Source organism: Antechinus flavipes, chromosome 4 (genome assembly GCF_016432865.1).
Source record: "Antechinus flavipes isolate AdamAnt ecotype Samford, QLD, Australia chromosome 4, AdamAnt_v2, whole genome shotgun sequence".
Classification (NCBI taxonomy): Eukaryota; Metazoa; Chordata; class Mammalia; order Dasyuromorphia; family Dasyuridae; genus Antechinus; species Antechinus flavipes.
Window position 1 is genome coordinate 86084698 of NC_067401.1, and position 18073 is coordinate 86102770.

An 18073-nucleotide genomic window follows, 5' to 3' on the forward strand; every position below is an offset into this window, starting at 1 on the left:
ATTCCTTTCTTGTATCCAATAAGTCAACTAGTAAGAAAGGGGGAGGGGGGGAATTAATCTTTATTAAGTGCTTTCTTTGTGTTGAGTGACTGTGTAAGGGCTTTACCATTATCTCATCTAATCTCCACTTACTTAAAGGTGCTATTATTCCCACTTTACAAGTTGAGGAAACTGGAAGACAATGTTTAAGTGAGCTTCCTAAGTTCACATAACTGTTATGTGTCTGAAACTGTTTCAGTATCAGTTTTCTAACTTGAACTTCTTAGAATTCTTAAAAAAAAAAGCCTATTTCTTATCCTTCTACTAAATTGTAACCTTAATATTAACCTGTTTGATGAACTGTTCACCAGTTATAGTGTTGGTTAGAGGACCTTCAGGTCTTACAATGTGTTTTATCCTTGTGCAGCCTAAGTTTTTAGACAGTTAACCATCTGCTTTACTCCTAAGGACCATACCCTGGACCATTTTTTCATCTATCCTGCTATAGAATTCTCTATATATCTCCTTGAGAGCATAGATTGTCTCATTTTACTATTTATATCCTTATTGCTTGAAACATAGTATATGTTTAATAAAGGCTTATAAATTCATTTATTCACGAGCTAATGTGACATATCCAAACGTTTGTCCTTTAGTAGCTTATATGTGGTTTATCGCATAGACATTTAATATGCTATCAAACATAGCTTATGTTTCATGTTTAAATCATGTTTTTTGGGGGAGTAGAGGTCTCTGAGGCATCCCCTTTTTTTCTTTGATTCTATTCAGTAAATCAAGTATTTGCTTGTATATCAAGCTACTGCTATGTATATAGTCAGCACCACAAGACAGCTTTAAAATATGGCCTGTGCTTTTTTTTTCTTTCAATAGTATTTTATTTTTCAATTACAGCATTCATTTTTGTAAAATTTCTACTCTCAAAATTTTTCTCCCTTCTTCTTTTCCTGTTCCTCTCTCTTCCTCCTTCTTCCCTAAGACAGCAAGCAATCTGATAAGTTAAATATGTACAGTTAATTTAAATATATTTCCACATTAGTCATGTTGTGAAAGGAAAATCAGAATAAAAAGGAAATATCACAAAAAAGAGAAAGCAAACCAAAAAAAAAAAAAAAAAAAAAAAAAAAAAAAAAAAAAGAAGAAGAAGAAGAAGAAAGAAAGAAAGGGGAAAAAAAGTGAAAATAGTATGCTTTGATCCACATTTCAGTCCCTATAGTACTTTTTTTGGGTGTGGATGGCATTTTCTATTCCAATTCTATTGGAATTGTCCTGGATCATTGTATTGCTGCGAAGAGCAAAGACTATCATTCAGTCTTGCTGTTACTGTATACAGTATTATCCTAGGTCTGTTCATTTAACTAACTTTAGTTCATGTCATTCTTTCCAGGCTTTTTGAAATCTGCCTGCTCATCATTTTGTATAGAACAATAATGTTCCATTCCATTATTAACTTAGTCATTTCTTTACATTATTACACATAACTTATTCAGCCACTCCCCATACACATACATACATACACAAAAAACTGTTAAAACATTTTTGTACAAATTGGTCCTTTTTTTTTTTTAATTTTATGAGCTCTTTGGGATATATACCCAATTAGAGTAACTGCTGAATCAAAGAGTATATTAGTTTTGTAGCCCTTTGGGTGTGGTTCCAAAGAATGGTTGGATCATTTCACAACTCCACCAACAATGCGTTTTTTAGGGACCTCTTTTATTAAACATATATAATCACAGGACTATAGAATCTTAGAATTAGAGTGAGTTTCAAAGATTATCTTTTCTCACCTCTAATCCAGTCTTGAATCCTCTCTACAGAATTCATGATAAACAGTAATCATTTATTTCTTTTTGAAGACTTCTAAATACTGAGAATTGTCTTATGTGACTATTTAATTTTGGGACATTTGGGACATAATGGTTAGGGAACTTTTCTTTAGTATTAGGCTGAAATTTTTCTTTTGGAAAGAGAAACTTAGAAATTTATGTAAAACTTTTTATTTCATTGTAAAAGTTAGGGGAAAATGATGTTTTTGAGCAAATTAAAGAAGCCATTTATCAGATTTTACAATTTTTTAAAAAAATTTATTTTTTAGTCAATGATTTGGAAGTAAAGCTAAACTTATTTTTGTTTTGTTAGTGTGGTAGTGTCGGTTTTGAGCAGTGGTCTCAAAATATAGACAGTGGCATCACTCAGAAGGGTTTGTGGTCAACCAGTCAAAGGGTTGAAGATTGGTTTTATTTCACCCTCCCTTCCATAAGCCAATTGTGGGACATGTTTACAACATAATTATACTTACTCTACTCGTAATCATTCAGCACTTCAGACTCTCTTCTTTCTTGGCTTTGCAACATCTATTTTCCCTCTTTGTACATCAGTTAGGGTACCTATAGTAGTAGCTTCACAGATGCCATTGGAAAAATTCTACCTACATTTTATCCCCGCCCCTTGCTTCTACTCCTAGCTTGTAACTTTCTCAGGCTTTGTGTTTTAAGGTAGTGATAATTTTTTTTTTACTACACCAAAAAAAATTTTTTTTCACAATTATAACTTTTTATTGACAGAACCCATGCCAGGATAATTTTTTTTAGAACATTATCCCTTGCACTCACTTCTGTTCCGACTTTTCCCCTCCCTCCACCCCCTTCCCTAGATGGCAAGCAGTCCTATACATGTTAAATATGTCCCAGTATATCCTAGATACAATATATGTGTGCAGAACTGAACAGTTCTCTTGTTGCACAGGAAGAATTGGATTCAGAAGGTAAAAATAACCTGGGAAGAAAAACAAAAATGCAAGCAGTTTACATTCATTTCCCAGTGTTCTTTCTTTGGGTGTAGCGGCTTCTGTCCATCCTTGATCAATTGAAACTGAGTTAGATCTCTTTATCAAAGAAATCCACTTCCATCAGAATACATCCTCATACAGTATCATTGTTGAAGTATATAATGATCTCCTGGTTCTGCTCATTTCACTCAGCATCAGTTCATGTAAGTCTCTCCAAGCCTCTCTGTATTCAATCTGATGGTCATTTCTTAAAGAACAATAATATTCCATAACATTCATATACCACAATTTACCCAGCCATTCTCCAATTGATGGACATCCTTTCATTTTCCAGCTTCTAGCCACTACAAACAGGGCCCTTTCTCTTCTTTAGTATCTCTTTGGGGTATAAGCCCAGAAGTAATACTGCTGGATCACAGTTTGATAACTTTTAGGGCATGATTCCAGATTACTCTCCAGAATGGTTGGATTCGTTCACAACTCCACCAACAATGCATCAATGTCCACTTTTCCTGCATCCCCTCCAACATTCCGCATTATCTTTCCCTGTCATTCTAGCCAATCTGACAGGTGTGTAGTAGTATCTCAGAGTTGTCTTAATTTCCATTTCTCTGATTTAAATAGTGATTCTTAAAAAGAAAAAGTAAGAAAATAAAATAAAAATTCTACCTTCTTCCCTCTTTTTTATTTTGTATATGGCAGAATGAATCTATACCCACAAAATTTTGGAGATCTGTATTCTTTTTCCTCACATAGCCACCATGCTAGGTTAGGTCCTTATCATGTTAGCCTGAACTACATACTCTGTTCTTTATGTACTATGTTTGTAATTGCTTCTGTTGTTTCGTTTGTATTCTTACTCCAATCCTTTGCACAACTGCCAAAGAAATTTTCCTAAAGTGTAACTCTGACCTGTCACTTTCTTACAGTTCCCCTTCCCCTTCCCTCTACTGCAATAGCTCCCTCTTTAATCTAGGATCATATAAATGTTGACATTTGCCCTTTACAATCTGATCCTCATCTTCCTTTCCACCCCTATTTAATGTTTTTTTCTCCTTCCCACATTCTATAGTCAAACCAGTCTTGGAAGCTAGGTGATTCAGCAGATGAGAATCAAAACCTGAATTCAAAAAACCTCAGAAAAAAACTGTGTGACCCTAGGCAAATAACTTAACCTCTACCAGTCTCTATTTCCTCCTCTGTAAAATTGTAATAATGTAGTACCTAGTGCCTAGGGTTGTTTTGAAGGTTGAATGAAATAATATTTGTAAAATGCCATAGAATGCTTTGATGATAATGATGTCAAATTGGCCTTGCTGTTTCTTACACGCAGACAAAAACACAGTTAAAATATATAAAAATGAATAGGAAAATAAAGGACGATGTCTTCCATTAAGTAGAATCATATGAAGGAGAAATTATTATCTAAAATTTTTTTTGCTGAGTTGAACTGAGAACCAATTAACTTTTTCTTATTTTTGTGTTGTGTGGTAAAGAGAAGACTATTACTTCTGTTGAACACATTGCATGTTCATTCACTTGTGATCTGTATTTGGTGGTTGAATTATGTATTTTTTAAAAAGTAACTCAAAAAAATTTTTTTTGCTGTTTTGCTAGCTGTGTTACTAACAAGCAGTAATTATAAGTGTGCTTATCCTGTATACACAAGAATTTAGATTACACTTTAATCTCTAGGAACCTTAAAATTTGTGCAGTTGGTATTGAGGGACTGGTTACATTAAAGATTTAGACTTTAAATAGATTAGTTTAAGTGAATCACTACAGTCAGAGAGCTTTCTTGAAGACATGTAAAGTCAACATTCCAAAAACTGAACATATCTTACAAATGTATACTGGTTTATTTTATAATTACTTGTAAAACGTTAGCCATGAAATGGTGAATTCTTTTGCAATGTATGGTACCTCATGAAGACTTTTCTTCTAATGTATTGAATGAGTATGACATGTACCTGTGGTGATAATTTACATACTAATGAAATGATGAATTCTTGTGTTTTGCCTGAAAAATAACAAAAACATTTAGCTTGGTTGCCTGAAATTATACAAATTTTGAGAAAAATAGAAAAAAAATTGTAGACTATTTTCAAACATTTATTTTCTATTCTTCAGAATCCAAAGCTTTATGTGTCACAGTGATTTTCTTAACATTGTTTTTCAAATCAGAAATTTCATTATCAGTTGAAATATGTCACAAGATCAGGGAAGTACATTCATTATAAAATTATTGAATAAATAAATTCTCTAGTTTGAAGAGCCAAACTTTTATGTGGGGTCAGGCAGTTGAAGACATTTACAAAGAATTGGTTGTTTGTTATTGCTGTATGAGTTGCAAGAATGGAAAAAAAAAGAAATTCTTTCTTCAATACTTCCTTCCAGGCTGAGTCATCACTAGAGAGTGGGAAGGGCAGCAGCAGCAAAAGAGAATCCAAACCCCAAAGCTGATATCTCAAAGTATCTTTTCTTGAAGTTGAGGGCTCAGAGGGGAGCCATCATGAGCGATGTTACCATTGTGAAAGAAGGTTGGGTTCAGAAGAGGGGTAAGTGCTAAACAAAACTGAAAATACGAGTAAGAGTAAAAATTAAATTGTTGGTAATAATTAGGGGTCTGTTGGGAATTGCTTGAAAAGAAAAATGTAATGTCTGGCATTTTATCTCACCCAGTTGCAAAGTGAAACTTGTGATCTTGTAGTATACTATGTTTTCTAATTGGAAAAAATATTACTATGCATTGACAATTTAAGTGTTGGCTTATATTTGAAAACATAATTTATGATTTGGCTTACAAATCAGACTTGACTTTTTGATTTTCACTTGTACTTTATATATGTATTTTGAAGAAACTTAAATGTTTTGTGCTTTTCCAATGTGGCCCAAAGTGCTCCATTCTGAATAAGTGACTCAGAATGACTCTTAACAGATTTTAAAAACACATACATACACACACATGTATGTTTAAAAAAAATGGGCTTTTTTAATTTTGGGGAGGCAGGTGGGTGGAAGATAATCAGTATAATCAGTATATATATATATACATATACACATATATATATATATATAGATCAGTAGAACTATGCTGTGGATGATTGAGGCAAATCATAGATGGTAACAGATTTTTAAAAACTCATATTTTAATTTTTGTTATTCTATTTAAAATATTTCTAGAATTAAAATAACTTAGTTTAAACCAAATAATTTAAATGTCATTTTATTGGCATAAAAATGAAAAAAAATGACATAAAAAAATTTAACTTATCCGTAGTCTCCATAAAATCACCTGAGTCTGGAGTAAATGTGTTATAGAAATCTGTTGATTGTAGTATAGTGGCTATGCAATTACAATTTATTCACATAGCTACATTGAGTGGGATAGAACTATTCTGTTCTCATGATTTCAGTGTTCCAATGTAGCTATCTTCTGTGTCAAATGTTATTGGTAGGTATAGATCAGTTAAGTAAAACCAATTGATAACAGTAAATGAATGTGACATTTCACTATTGAGAAGAGAGAGCTGTATTTCATCTATTTTTCAGAAACAATTTGGTAATTTAAAAAAAAATCCGAGTTTCCTTGCCTTTTATCTGCTATTTTCTGAAACAGTAATAAAGAAATATAGTTAGTTATTGAAGTATATTTATATAATTTTCAGTATTATAAACAATGTAAAATATACTTTCAAAATTTGGAATTGTATACAGAACATACATTCTCTTCTTTAGAAAGTACTTTTTCTACTCCTAAGTTTTGCTTGTGTTTTCTCTATATCCATGACAAGTTTGATGATCTATTAAATGAAATTTTGCATTGGTAATATTTTACCTTATTCTTGACTATTGCAATTGAACGACTGAAGAAAAATGTGCAAATTTTGCCTTCCAATTAAGAAATCATTGTTTGGCATCTTTTGGACATTATTGATTATATTAGCTAAGATATGGAATTTGTTATTTAGAGATAGTCAGTTTCATAAAACAGATAGTTTCTTTCTGGATTTTGAATACACCTTGATTCAATAGCCCCAAATTCAGCCCCAAACAAACATGATATACATTTACGTTAAAAGATGGGTGTTAATTTTATCCCCAAATATCAGCATCATAACAGGTTTCTATATTATATGTTCTCTGGACTTAATCTAATTTTTTTGCATTTCTGATATAAATATGAAGCTAATGAATTACATATTCATTCCATATCAGTTAATCTTGAAAGATTAATTTTTTTTTTTTAAGGAAATAGATTCTTTCCTGATTCTGGTTACTGATAATAGATAAAATCCCTCTACATGAAAGAATTAGGATTATATTTTTTAACAATTTAGTAGCAACAAATATCTAGTTAAGTAGTTATTACAGGTTTTCTTCATCCTAAGTATTTAATCACTAGATTAATGTTACTGTAGTTCCTATCTCAGCACTAACTTGTGCTTCACTCCAGGAGGCTGATCACTAAAGGTATAACGTGCACATTAAATGTATGTAGGCCTCAGTGTATGCATTTGCTGATAGTGATAAGTGTATTTCTGAAGTGAATGCTAAACATTTTGTTCTTTAGATCTAATTTCAAAGCAAATAATGTTGATATTTACTCATCTAAGAAATGTTTGTAATGTTTAAAACTCAGTATAGTAACAATGTGAGTTATTTAGTGGGTATTAAAAAAATTGCACATCATAGACAAATATAAATTGACATACTGTGAATACAAGGTTTTGCTGTTTTATTTTTTTTTTTAAACTGCTTTTTGGTGGTTGTACATTTAGGTATTATTCACTTAGAACTGGTCAAACTTTTTGTTAGAAATTAATATATTATTCAAATTGTTGTCTTCTAATCTTTTTTTGTAACTTACTTTATACAATTAAGACTTAATTTTGGTAGGTTATTTGTGTTTTGCTCTAGGGCACCAAATTTAGAGGGGTCTGACAGCACTTGTAGTTCTTTAACAGCTAGAAACAACAGAACTTTCTACCTAGTTAGCAAGAATAATAAAATGGGAATTTACTAGATGGTAGGCTGCAATGAGCTGCTCTTCCTATTTGCACCTTCCTTTTATTTCCTTTTATCTTCCTCCCCCCCTCCCAAGTCCTCTCATTTCTGTTCCCTCCATGTCCTCCTTCCCCTCATTAATTGAGGATATGACATTTTCCTTGGGAATGATTTTTGATACTTTTCTCAGTCACAAAATTTCTTAGATATAGCTCTTTTGCATTATTATAAGACTTTTATTGCCAAGAATTTTTTAATGGGGTGAGGAAATTGCAAACATGTGTTTACTTCTTAGAACCATTATAATATTTAATGAATTGAATTGAATTTTAATGCTGTGTTCTTTTTTTGTAACCTTCAAGTGTTTCCATATGATAGGGATTTCTTTCCAAAAGTAAGTGATTTGAATTATATTGTATCTTGCAGTATAGTTGTGCCTTTAGTGTCGATATTTAAGAACATTGTTCTCTGAAAATATCTGTCTCTCAAGTACTAATATGATTCATTTAAATGTTGTCTTTATTGAGATTTGTGGACCAAACTAGTAACAGAGGCATCAAAATAATATTGAGAATTAAGAATCTCTAAATAATCTTGCTGAATAAACTAATCTATATTATTGTGTAAATTAAAATATGGGTAAATACTAAACTTTGGAAATTTTAGTATTTGATCAAAGTTTTTACTTTTAATTGTGGTCTGATGAAATCTTAAAAATATATAGAACATAATTGAGCTTCTTTTGAACTTTGTGTCGAGGTGTATGCCTTTTGTTTATATTTTATTCAAATCATGACTTCAGAAATAAGTTACTTAAGTGATTAAGGAGAATGAAAATGATAGCACCATTTCCTGTTTACTACACAGCAGCAAATTTTTCCCATAAAGAGTAATGCAGTTTCATTGTAGAAATGACTGTATGATCACATGGTATGTTAGAAAAATTCACTTTGATTTTTGGGATTATAAATGGATCATAGATATGTGAAAATGAAGTGTTATTGTCTAATCACATTGAAAGCCTGAAATTTAGCTAATGTTTTGCTGCCCCAATATTGCCAGATTTTACATGTAGTTCCAACTTTTAAGAACTCAGCATATTCTTGAGAACACAAGAGAAGTGTGATCTTTGTTTCTTTGGTAGTCTTTCTATTTGGTGTTCATTAGTTTAGGACATATGGAGCTTCTCCATATGATAGTGTGAAGAATAGGAAGACAGGAAATCTGCATTCATATCTAAATACCATAACTTTTTGGGACTCTTAAAGTTTCTAGAGTTTTTCTAACATTTCCTTGATTTATAAAATATGGATGTTACTATCAGTTATGTATTTCACAGAGTTGTTTTAAAGATCAGATAAGAAGATACAAAAATTATCCTGGAAAAAAAATGAAGAGCTTTTACAGAATTTGGAACTAAAAAGGATCCTTGAAATCTAGTGCAGTTCCCTCATTTTACAAATATGCAAACTGAGACTCATGGAGGTGAAGTGACTTAACCACATTTGATCATGTAGTAAACAGCAGGGTATGAATTTCAACCAAATTCAGTTTTCTATTCATTATATCACACTTTGCTTATGTAGGAATTTTGTTACTATTTTCTTCTAACTATTCTTTAAATGTTGGCATTCTACAAGCTATTCTTGTTCATCTTCTTTTCTCTCTAAACTCATTTCTCCAGCAATCTACCATCATAGCTTCAATACATTTTTATGTGGACAGTAGTTATATCTCCAGCCCTGATGCTTCTTTGTCTTGAAAAATGTGGATTTAAAATCTAACACTTATTTGACCTTAGACAAGTAAATTCAACTTTATACCTCATTTTCTAAAAAATTAGATTGATCTCTTGTTTTCTTCTAACTCTACTTTTCTGTGATTCTTTTAGCTCTAGATCTTCATTTATAACTGAGTAGATTAGAAAAGCATTTGTTAAGCTCCTAGTATATATGCCAAGCACTTGGTTAAGTGCTGGAGATACATATAGAAAATCAAGACATTGCATTCTTCAAGAACACAATTCTAATTGAGGGAGATAAATAAAGGGAGATTGATAATAATAGTTAGGAATTCTAGTACTTATAGGTTTGCAGAGTCATTTACAAGTGTTACCTCATTCTATCCTTACAATAATCCTGATAGGTTACTGCTATCATTATACCCATTTTAAAGATGCAGAAACTGTAGCAGAAAGCAGTTAAGTGACTTGCCCATAATCATATAGCTAAATAAGTGTCTGAGACTGGATTTGAACTTGGGTCTTAATGAGTACAGTTCCAGCATTCTATCCATTGTGCTACCTAGTTGTCTAGGCAGATGTTTAGATCATGGAAGATGGAAAGCCATTTCCAATAGTATGTCTTGTTTATACTTTAAGCTCAGTGTCCAAGACAAGACATCTTTTTCTTACTTAATTCTGATTTCTTTCATTAAATTAGTGGTGTTAGCATTGTCTAGTGATTGGAACTTTGGTATTATTTTTGATTTTTTCTTCTTCCACTTCAAATGTAATCTTGCCAATCAGCAAACATTTTTAAAGTGCCTATTATGTACAGCGTCATTGTGGTAAACCCCAGAAATACAAAGAAAGGCAAAAGCAGTTTCTGTTCTGAACACAGGGAAAAAACCCCAATAGGTCCATATAAGACATATGAAATAGATGGAAGATTACTACCTTAATCTTTACCAGTTCATCCTTCAAACCACTTCTGAATTAAACTTTTCATTTTTAGAGATGTTTTTGCAGAAGCTGAATGACCACTTGTTTGAAATGTAGGAGATAGACTTCATATTTTAGGTAGGAGGTTTGGATTAGATGATTTCTCAGATCCCTTCTATCTCTGAGCTTCTGTAATTCCTTTGGAATGTATCAGATCATATGATTTCAGAAATCAAAATCTTGGAGTGCTTCCCTGTTGTCTATAAATAAAGTACAAGAATTATGAAGGCAGAATCTTCAAAGCCCCTTCACAGTGTCCACAAAGAGTATCTCTTTCTTTCTAATCATACCACAATGTTAATCCACTATGAACTTTGTGCTTCAGCAAAGTTGCTTTCCTTCTTATATATCTCTTCCTTTCTCTTTTGGAATCCCTCAGTAATGCCTGGATTTTTCTTTGCTCCATATGTCTGAAGTTGTGCCTAAATCAAATGTTTAGAGAAACTTTTTGTTAACTTCAGACAGAATTTCTTTTTCTTTTTCAGACTTTTCATGGCACTTTGTAATTCTCATGTTTTGTTTTGAATTTTAGTTATTTATATATGATTTGTATTACTCCTATTAGATTTGAAGTTCTGTTAGTGCAGAAACTATCTCACTTTGTATCTAACAGTGTCTAGTATAATAAGTATTTAATGTGTTGGTTGAATTGAGAGTTCTGAATTGAATTGAGCACAGGAAGAACTGGTTTTGTGCTCTATTTTATGAGAATTATGCTTTTTTTCCCCCTGGGAAAAAGGAAGTTAAAGAGATTACTTACAGGTAAGAGTTAATATTTAAATGCCACTTCATAACTTTATTGTGAACTTTGTATATACAAATATATGTACATAAGTCTGTATTATGCATGTATTTGTGTGTATAGAAACAGAGAAGAGAATTTTATGTGAAACCATGAATTTCTTTTGTGAAGACTTGCTTATTATAAGAAGAATATAATAAATGCAATGCACTATTTTCAAAGTTTTCCTGTTTGTCTGAATTCCTTCTGAACTCCTTTTCTGAACATTTAAAAATGCTTGAATGACTCTTTTTTCCTTTTAGTTGTTGTTGTTATTGGCAACACTATTGCCTACTTCCTTTTCCTCCTCAAATATCCCCTCAATGAATAAAATAAAAGCACAGTCCTACTAATAAATAAGTGTAGTTATGCAGAACAGTCCCAACATATTTGTAATGCTTAAAAATATGTCTAATTCTATATCTTGAATGCATCACCCCAGTCTCAGGAGTTGGGTATTATGCTTCATTAGTGATCTTACAGAATTATTGTTGGTCACTGTAGTTATTAAAATTCTTAAGTCTTTCAAAGTTGTTTCTTTACAATATTGTTGTTATTATTGTTTTTGCTGACACGATCCTGTCATGAGTTAATATGTTTTCCTAGATTTGTGAAACCATTTCTTTCATCATTTCTTATGAAATAATAATACTTTATTTTATTCATATTCTGTAATTTATTCAGCCTTTCCTCAGTTGAAAACTTATTCCTCCCTTCCTTCTCCCTTCCTTCCTTACTTTTCTTCCTCAGGTTTCATTAGGAATTTATTCAGTTTCCTTTGTCTTATAATAATTATTTAGAGAAATCCTTAACTAAATTTTTATTGCATTGATTTCTTATGTGCAAAGTATTTCTTCAAAACATTAAAAAAAATTATGGTTTTTCTAGAAAGCTTTATTTAGAAAAATGAACTTATCTCTAATGTCAGTTTGAATTGAACTAATTTATTATAGCTATAATTGAGAAAAATGTGAAAAGTCAAATAGTTTTAAAATATTATTTTAAAAATTTGATTTTTGTTTTTTATCAAGAGAATAGCATTTAAAAATGAATAAATCTTGACACTTAATGAGATTTGTTCTATAGGATCATTTTTTAAACATTTCAGAAATATAATAACACCTAATATTGATTTTTCTTAGTTATACTGTATGTTTTATTAGCCTTGTTGCATACTGTTTCACAGGTGGATTGTTTGGTTAATGAATTTGTATTAGAGTCTGAGTTAGCAAGAGGCTCCTATGGCAGAAAAGATGACTAGGGTATACTGTCATCACAGAAAGAGGAAGCCAAACATCAAAGATCTTTTCACAGTTGTTAGGCTGTGTGGAATAACGTATAATTCTTTGATCTTTGGGTTTCCCTCCATGCTGTATTTGGAAATCCTGTAGTGCTCTCTCTTCCTCAGTTACTTAGCTCAACTGGCCAAGGTCTAAATTGCTATAAGGAGCAGCGAGAAGAGAGTAGTCATGTTTTATGTGCTATAAATAGTTAAAAACTTAGTAAATTTCTACATGGAGAATGGACAGCTGCTGGTAAGTTGAAGGAAAGTAATTAATATAGAGAGGAATGCTTTGAAGATAGAATGAAGTATAGCTTCAAATTACATGGCAAAGCAGTGGAATGATGAGCTATAATAGTAGAAAACAAGACAGTGATTTTTCTGAAAGAATAGTAATGAATGGAGTAGTTGTGTTTTTTCTTTCTTTTTCTTTTTTTTTAAAAACAAACTATTGAGTTAGATAAAAAGTCTTAGCGATCATTGAAAATAGTTGAGATTCTGCAAATAGCACTTATGGCTGCAGCTGAAGTTTCTATCTTGGAAACATAGTAAGGACTATTGCAAAAACCTTAAGTCTTTTGACTGAATCTTGATGTATAATCAATCAATAAACAATTATTAAGCATCTGCTATGGGCCAGGAAATGTGCTAAATGCTAAGGATACAAAAGGAAATAAAAGACAATTCCTTTCCTCAAGAAGCTCACCATCTAATAGAAGAGACTTCATGTAAAAATACTGTATACAAAGCAAGCTACATACAGGGTAAACTGGAAATAAATAACAGGGAAGGCACTGGAATTAAGAGGGGTTGGGAAAGACTTCCTATAGATGATGGGTTTTTAGTTGACATTCAGAAGAGGCCAGGGAAGTCAGCACATGGAATAGAGGAGCAAAAATGTTTCAGGCAGGAGGTATAGCCAGAGAGAATACTCAGAGCCTAGAGATGTAATGTTTTGTAAATGGAACAACCAGGAATCCTCTAAACTGGATTGAAGAGTATGTGTTAGGGAGTAAGGTGTAAGAAGACTGGAAATGTAGGAAGGGGATAAATCATGAAGGATTTGAACATCAAACAGTATTTTATATTTGATCCTGAATGAAATAGAAAGCCACTTTTTAAGTAGAAGTAAAGGGAGATGATATGATCAAATTCATTCTTTAGGAAAATCACTTTTGATAGCTGAGTAGAGAATTGATTGAAATGGAGAGAGAATTGAGGCTGGCAGAAAGAAACTCTTCCCCCTCCTCTCATCCTTCTCATTTTAAGTAATTCAGGTATGAGTTGAGGGCTTACACTAAAGTAGTGGCAGTATCAGAGAAGAGAAAAGGGTATTAATGGATGTGGATTCATGAGAGATATTGAAGAGTTAAGAGTGATCTACTCTTAGGTTATGAGCCTGAGGGACTGAGAATTAGAGAATATCTGGGCCGTGGACCGTATAAGGTCCATGAAATCATTGCTAAGGCAACTGTAGGAAATGATGAGGTGAAAACTAGGCACAACAACCTCCCGTTCCTTGAGTTCTATAAGTTGATAGTTTTATAGGGCCCACGGAAGATGTTATAAATATCAAAATGGCCCTTGGAATAAAAAAAAAAATTCCTCACCCCTGCTTTATAGTAGTAGGTACTGTAGTGGGGAGAATTTAGGAGGAAAGATAACAAATTCTCTTTGTGGCATGGTCAAATATATATATTTATTTTTATCATGACAATTATTATAAGTCCTATGTATATAGAATCAAAGCATTTAAAATTAATAGAGGAAACCTCAGAGATCTTCAAGGTCAAACTCCTCATTTTATAGATGATATCCCATTTGTTAGTATCCCAAGCTTAAAGTTATACAAAATGGCTCTTATTTCTTTCCAACTTATCCTTTCTTTAGACCTTTTCCATATGTCTTAATGGTACTGTTGTGCTTCTAGTCACATGAATTTGCATCCTTAGTGATATTGTTGATCCTACTTTTCCCCTTAACTTCTAGTCATATCAAATGTTGTCATAATTTCTCTGTCCTTTCTCTACACTCTTTCTATATTTTTTATAATAGCCTTTTATTTTTCAAAATACATGCAAAAATTTCAACATTCACCCTTGCAAAATCTTGTGTTCCATGTTTTTCTCCCTCCCTCCCCACCTCCCCTTTCCCTAGATGGTAAGTAATTCAATATAGATTAAATATGTGCAGTTCTAAATATATTTCCACATTTATCATGCTGCACAAGAAAAATTAGATCAAAAAGGAAAAAAAATGAGAGGAAAAAAGCAACCAAGCTAACAACAACAAGAAAATAGGTGAGAATATTGTGTTGTGGGAGGTGGCACCAAGATGACAGAGTAAAGGCATGAAATTGCCTAACCTCTACCCCAAACTGCTCCAAATTCCTTTAAAAATAATGACGAAAGAAATTTTAGAGCAGTAGAACCTTTTCCAGCTGAAGGCTACTTGGAAGGTCAGCAAAAAAGGTACCTGGAACCAGGATGGGAACCTAGCATGCATTCCCTATGCAGGCTGCACCAAGGCCAGCCCCAACTCAGACCCCAATGTCAGAGAGGCAGGAGCTCTGAATCAGCAGTATTGCTTAGAGGCTTCTGGACCACTAGGCCTGGGAACACCAGGGAGGACTTGGAAGGTTAGTGGAGAGGGCCGTGGCACCAGGATGGAAGTCTAGCACACAATCCCAGCACAGGCAGGTCGCTTCAGCACAACTTTGGTCAGTCAGCAACCCTGGTCCAAGTTGGCATACTAGATCTTGTAGTTACAATGGAATGGGGACACTCCTAATAGGTCCAGGGCAGGAAAAAAAGACTTGTGATCAAGTCCCCAGAAAGATCCCTGAAAACAGCTGTACAAAACCCCTGAAGCTCAGGACAGTACATCCTTCACCCTGGAAACAGAGTCCTACTTGAGCAGAGAGTTGAGTAATAGATCAGGAAAATGAACAGCCAACAAAAAAAGTTTCTGAACATTGAAAGTTATGATGATGACAAGGAAGATCAAAACAGACTCAGAAGATGATAACAGAATCAAAGCTCCTACATCCAAAGCCTCCAAGAAAAATAAGAATTGGGCTCAGGCCAGGGAAGAACTCAAGAGAGATTTTGATAATCAAGTAAGAGAGGTAGAGGAAAAAATAGGAAAAGAAGTGAGCGTGATCCAAAAGGAAATTCAGAAAGGAAAAGAATGCCTTAAAAAGCAAAATAGACCAATTAGAAAAGGAGGTAAAAGCACACTGAGGAAAATAATTCCTTAAAAAATAGAATTGAGCAAATGGAAACTAATGACTTTAGGAGAAATTAGGATACAATAAAGCAAAAACAAAACAAACAAAGAAAGAAAAAATAGGGAAAAAAAATCCAGAAGAGAGGTAATTTTAAAAATTATTGGTCTACCTGAAAGTCATGATCAACTGTCCTGATATTCTAGGACCAGTGAGTAAAATAAAAATTGAAAGAATTCATCAATTACCTCCTGAAAGAGATCCCAAGATGAAGACTTCCAGGAAATAATGTAGCAAAATTCTGGAACTCCCAGGTCAAGGAGAAAATATTGCAAACATCCAGAAAGAAACAATTTAAGTACAGTAGAGCCACAGTAATAGTAACACAAGATTTAGCAGTTTTTACATTAAAAAACCAGTGTGTTTTGAGATATGACTGATATTTCCAGAGAGCACTAGAGCTAGGATTATAATCAAGAATCACCTACACAGCAAAACTGATCCTTCAGAGCAAAAGGTGGTCATTTAACAAAACAGAAGATTTTCAACTTTGTGATGAAAAGACCAGAGCTAAGTGAAAAACTTTCAAATACAGGTTCTCTGGAGAAGCATAAGGAGTTAATCAGTAACATGATATCATAAGGGACCCAATAAGTTTATCTTTTTACATTCCTATAGTAGAAGATGATTTCTTGTTACTCATTAAAACTTTTTCATTATTATGGCAGTTAGGAGGAGTATATATAGATAGAAGGCACAGGTGTGAGTTGAAAATGAAGGGATAATATCTTTTTTTTTTAATGATGAAACTAAGAGGCGAGAGAGGGAGAAAGGGAAAGGGAGAAATGGAATGGTACAAATTATCTGCCATAAAAAAGAGGCAAGGAAAAGCTTTTATAGTAGAGGGAGGGGGAGTAAATAAATCTTAACCCTCGTCAGAATTGGCTCAAAGAGGAAATAACTTACACAATTAATAGGGGTATAGAAATCTATCTTACCCTGCAGGTAAATAGAGGAGAATGAGACACGGGAAGGGAGAAAGGGTGATAAAAGAGAGGGCATATTGGGGGAGGGAATTGTTAATAATAAAACACTTAAAGACTGTGACAGGTGAAAGGGGAGAGAGAATAAATGAGGGTAAATACAGTTAGCAATAGTGAATTGTTAATACTAAAACATTTATAAAGTGTGACAGGTGAAAGGAGAGAGAGAGAGTAAATGAGGGTAAATACAGTTAACAACCCCTAGTTGGCATGAATACCAATTTTGAGGGGGAGAAAAAAGGAAAATAACCTATATTTAAAAAAAAATTCTATCAACTCTCTTCTTAGGGCAAAGAAATTGGAAATGGAGGGGATGCCAATCAATAGGGGAATGACTTAATAAACTGTGGTGTGTGTTTATGATAGAATATTATTGTTCCTTATGGGAAATTATGAGCAAGATGCTCTCAAGAAAAAAAAGAAGCCTGGAAAGTCCTCCATGAACTCAAGCAAAGTGAAGTGTACTGTATACAAAATAATAGGGATGACTAGCTGTGAATGATTGCTATTCTCAGTAGTACAATCAGTTGAGACTACTCTGATGATTTATGATGAAAAATTCTATCCATACCCAAGGAAGGAACTGATTGTGATTGTCTTTCTCTTTTATCTTTTTTCTCTTTCTCCTCTCTCTTTTTTAAACTTAATTTTTCTTGAGCATTTTTATTTTCATTAGGGTGGGAGATCTGTTGTGTTTTTTCACAATTTGACTTTTATGGAAATGTTTTGCATAACTTAACAACTGGTTTCTTAATTGTGGGTGGTGATAAGGGAGAGCATCTTGAACTCAAAAATTTTAAAAGCAGATGTAAAAAAATTATTTTGATATAACTGAGGAAAATATTAAATAAATAAATTTAAAAAAAAATACTGTTGCAATTCACATTCAGTTCCCATATTCTTTTTCTCTATGTAGAAGGCTCTCTCCATCACAAGTCTATTGGAATTGGCCTAAATCATTTATCATCTCATTGTTGAAAACATGCTGTTTTAAAAAATAATAATATTTAAATTTTTTACCATTTGTAAAAACAATTTTAATATTAGTTTTTAAGTTTTTGGACTATTTAAATAGCCTTCTAATTGGTTTCCTTGCCTCATGTTTTTCCCTGTCTTGGTACAACTTCTACAGAGCTGGCAAAGTGATTTTACTTTTAAAGCCCAGTTCTGACCATATCACTCCTCTGTCCTACTAAATCAGTGACTCTATTATCTCCAAGATCA

At 32.8% G+C, this 18073-nt stretch overlaps 1 protein-coding gene across 3 annotated transcripts in view; it reads left to right on the forward strand.

Moving 5' to 3' along the window:
• The window catches only part of AKT3 (AKT serine/threonine kinase 3), a 406801-nt gene that overhangs the window by 32602 nt on the left and 356126 nt on the right, over nt 1-18073 (forward strand). For 2 of the 3 annotated variants that reach the window (XM_051993496.1, XM_051993495.1), the window contains exon 2: nt 5186-5346. In XM_051993496.1, coding sequence (XP_051849456.1) covers nt 5301-5346 — 46 coding nt within the window. In that variant the 5' untranslated portion in view covers nt 5186-5300. Of the gene's footprint in view, nt 1-5185; nt 5347-18073 lie in introns of those variants that run through there. The other variant, XM_051993502.1, reaches the window with a different exon arrangement.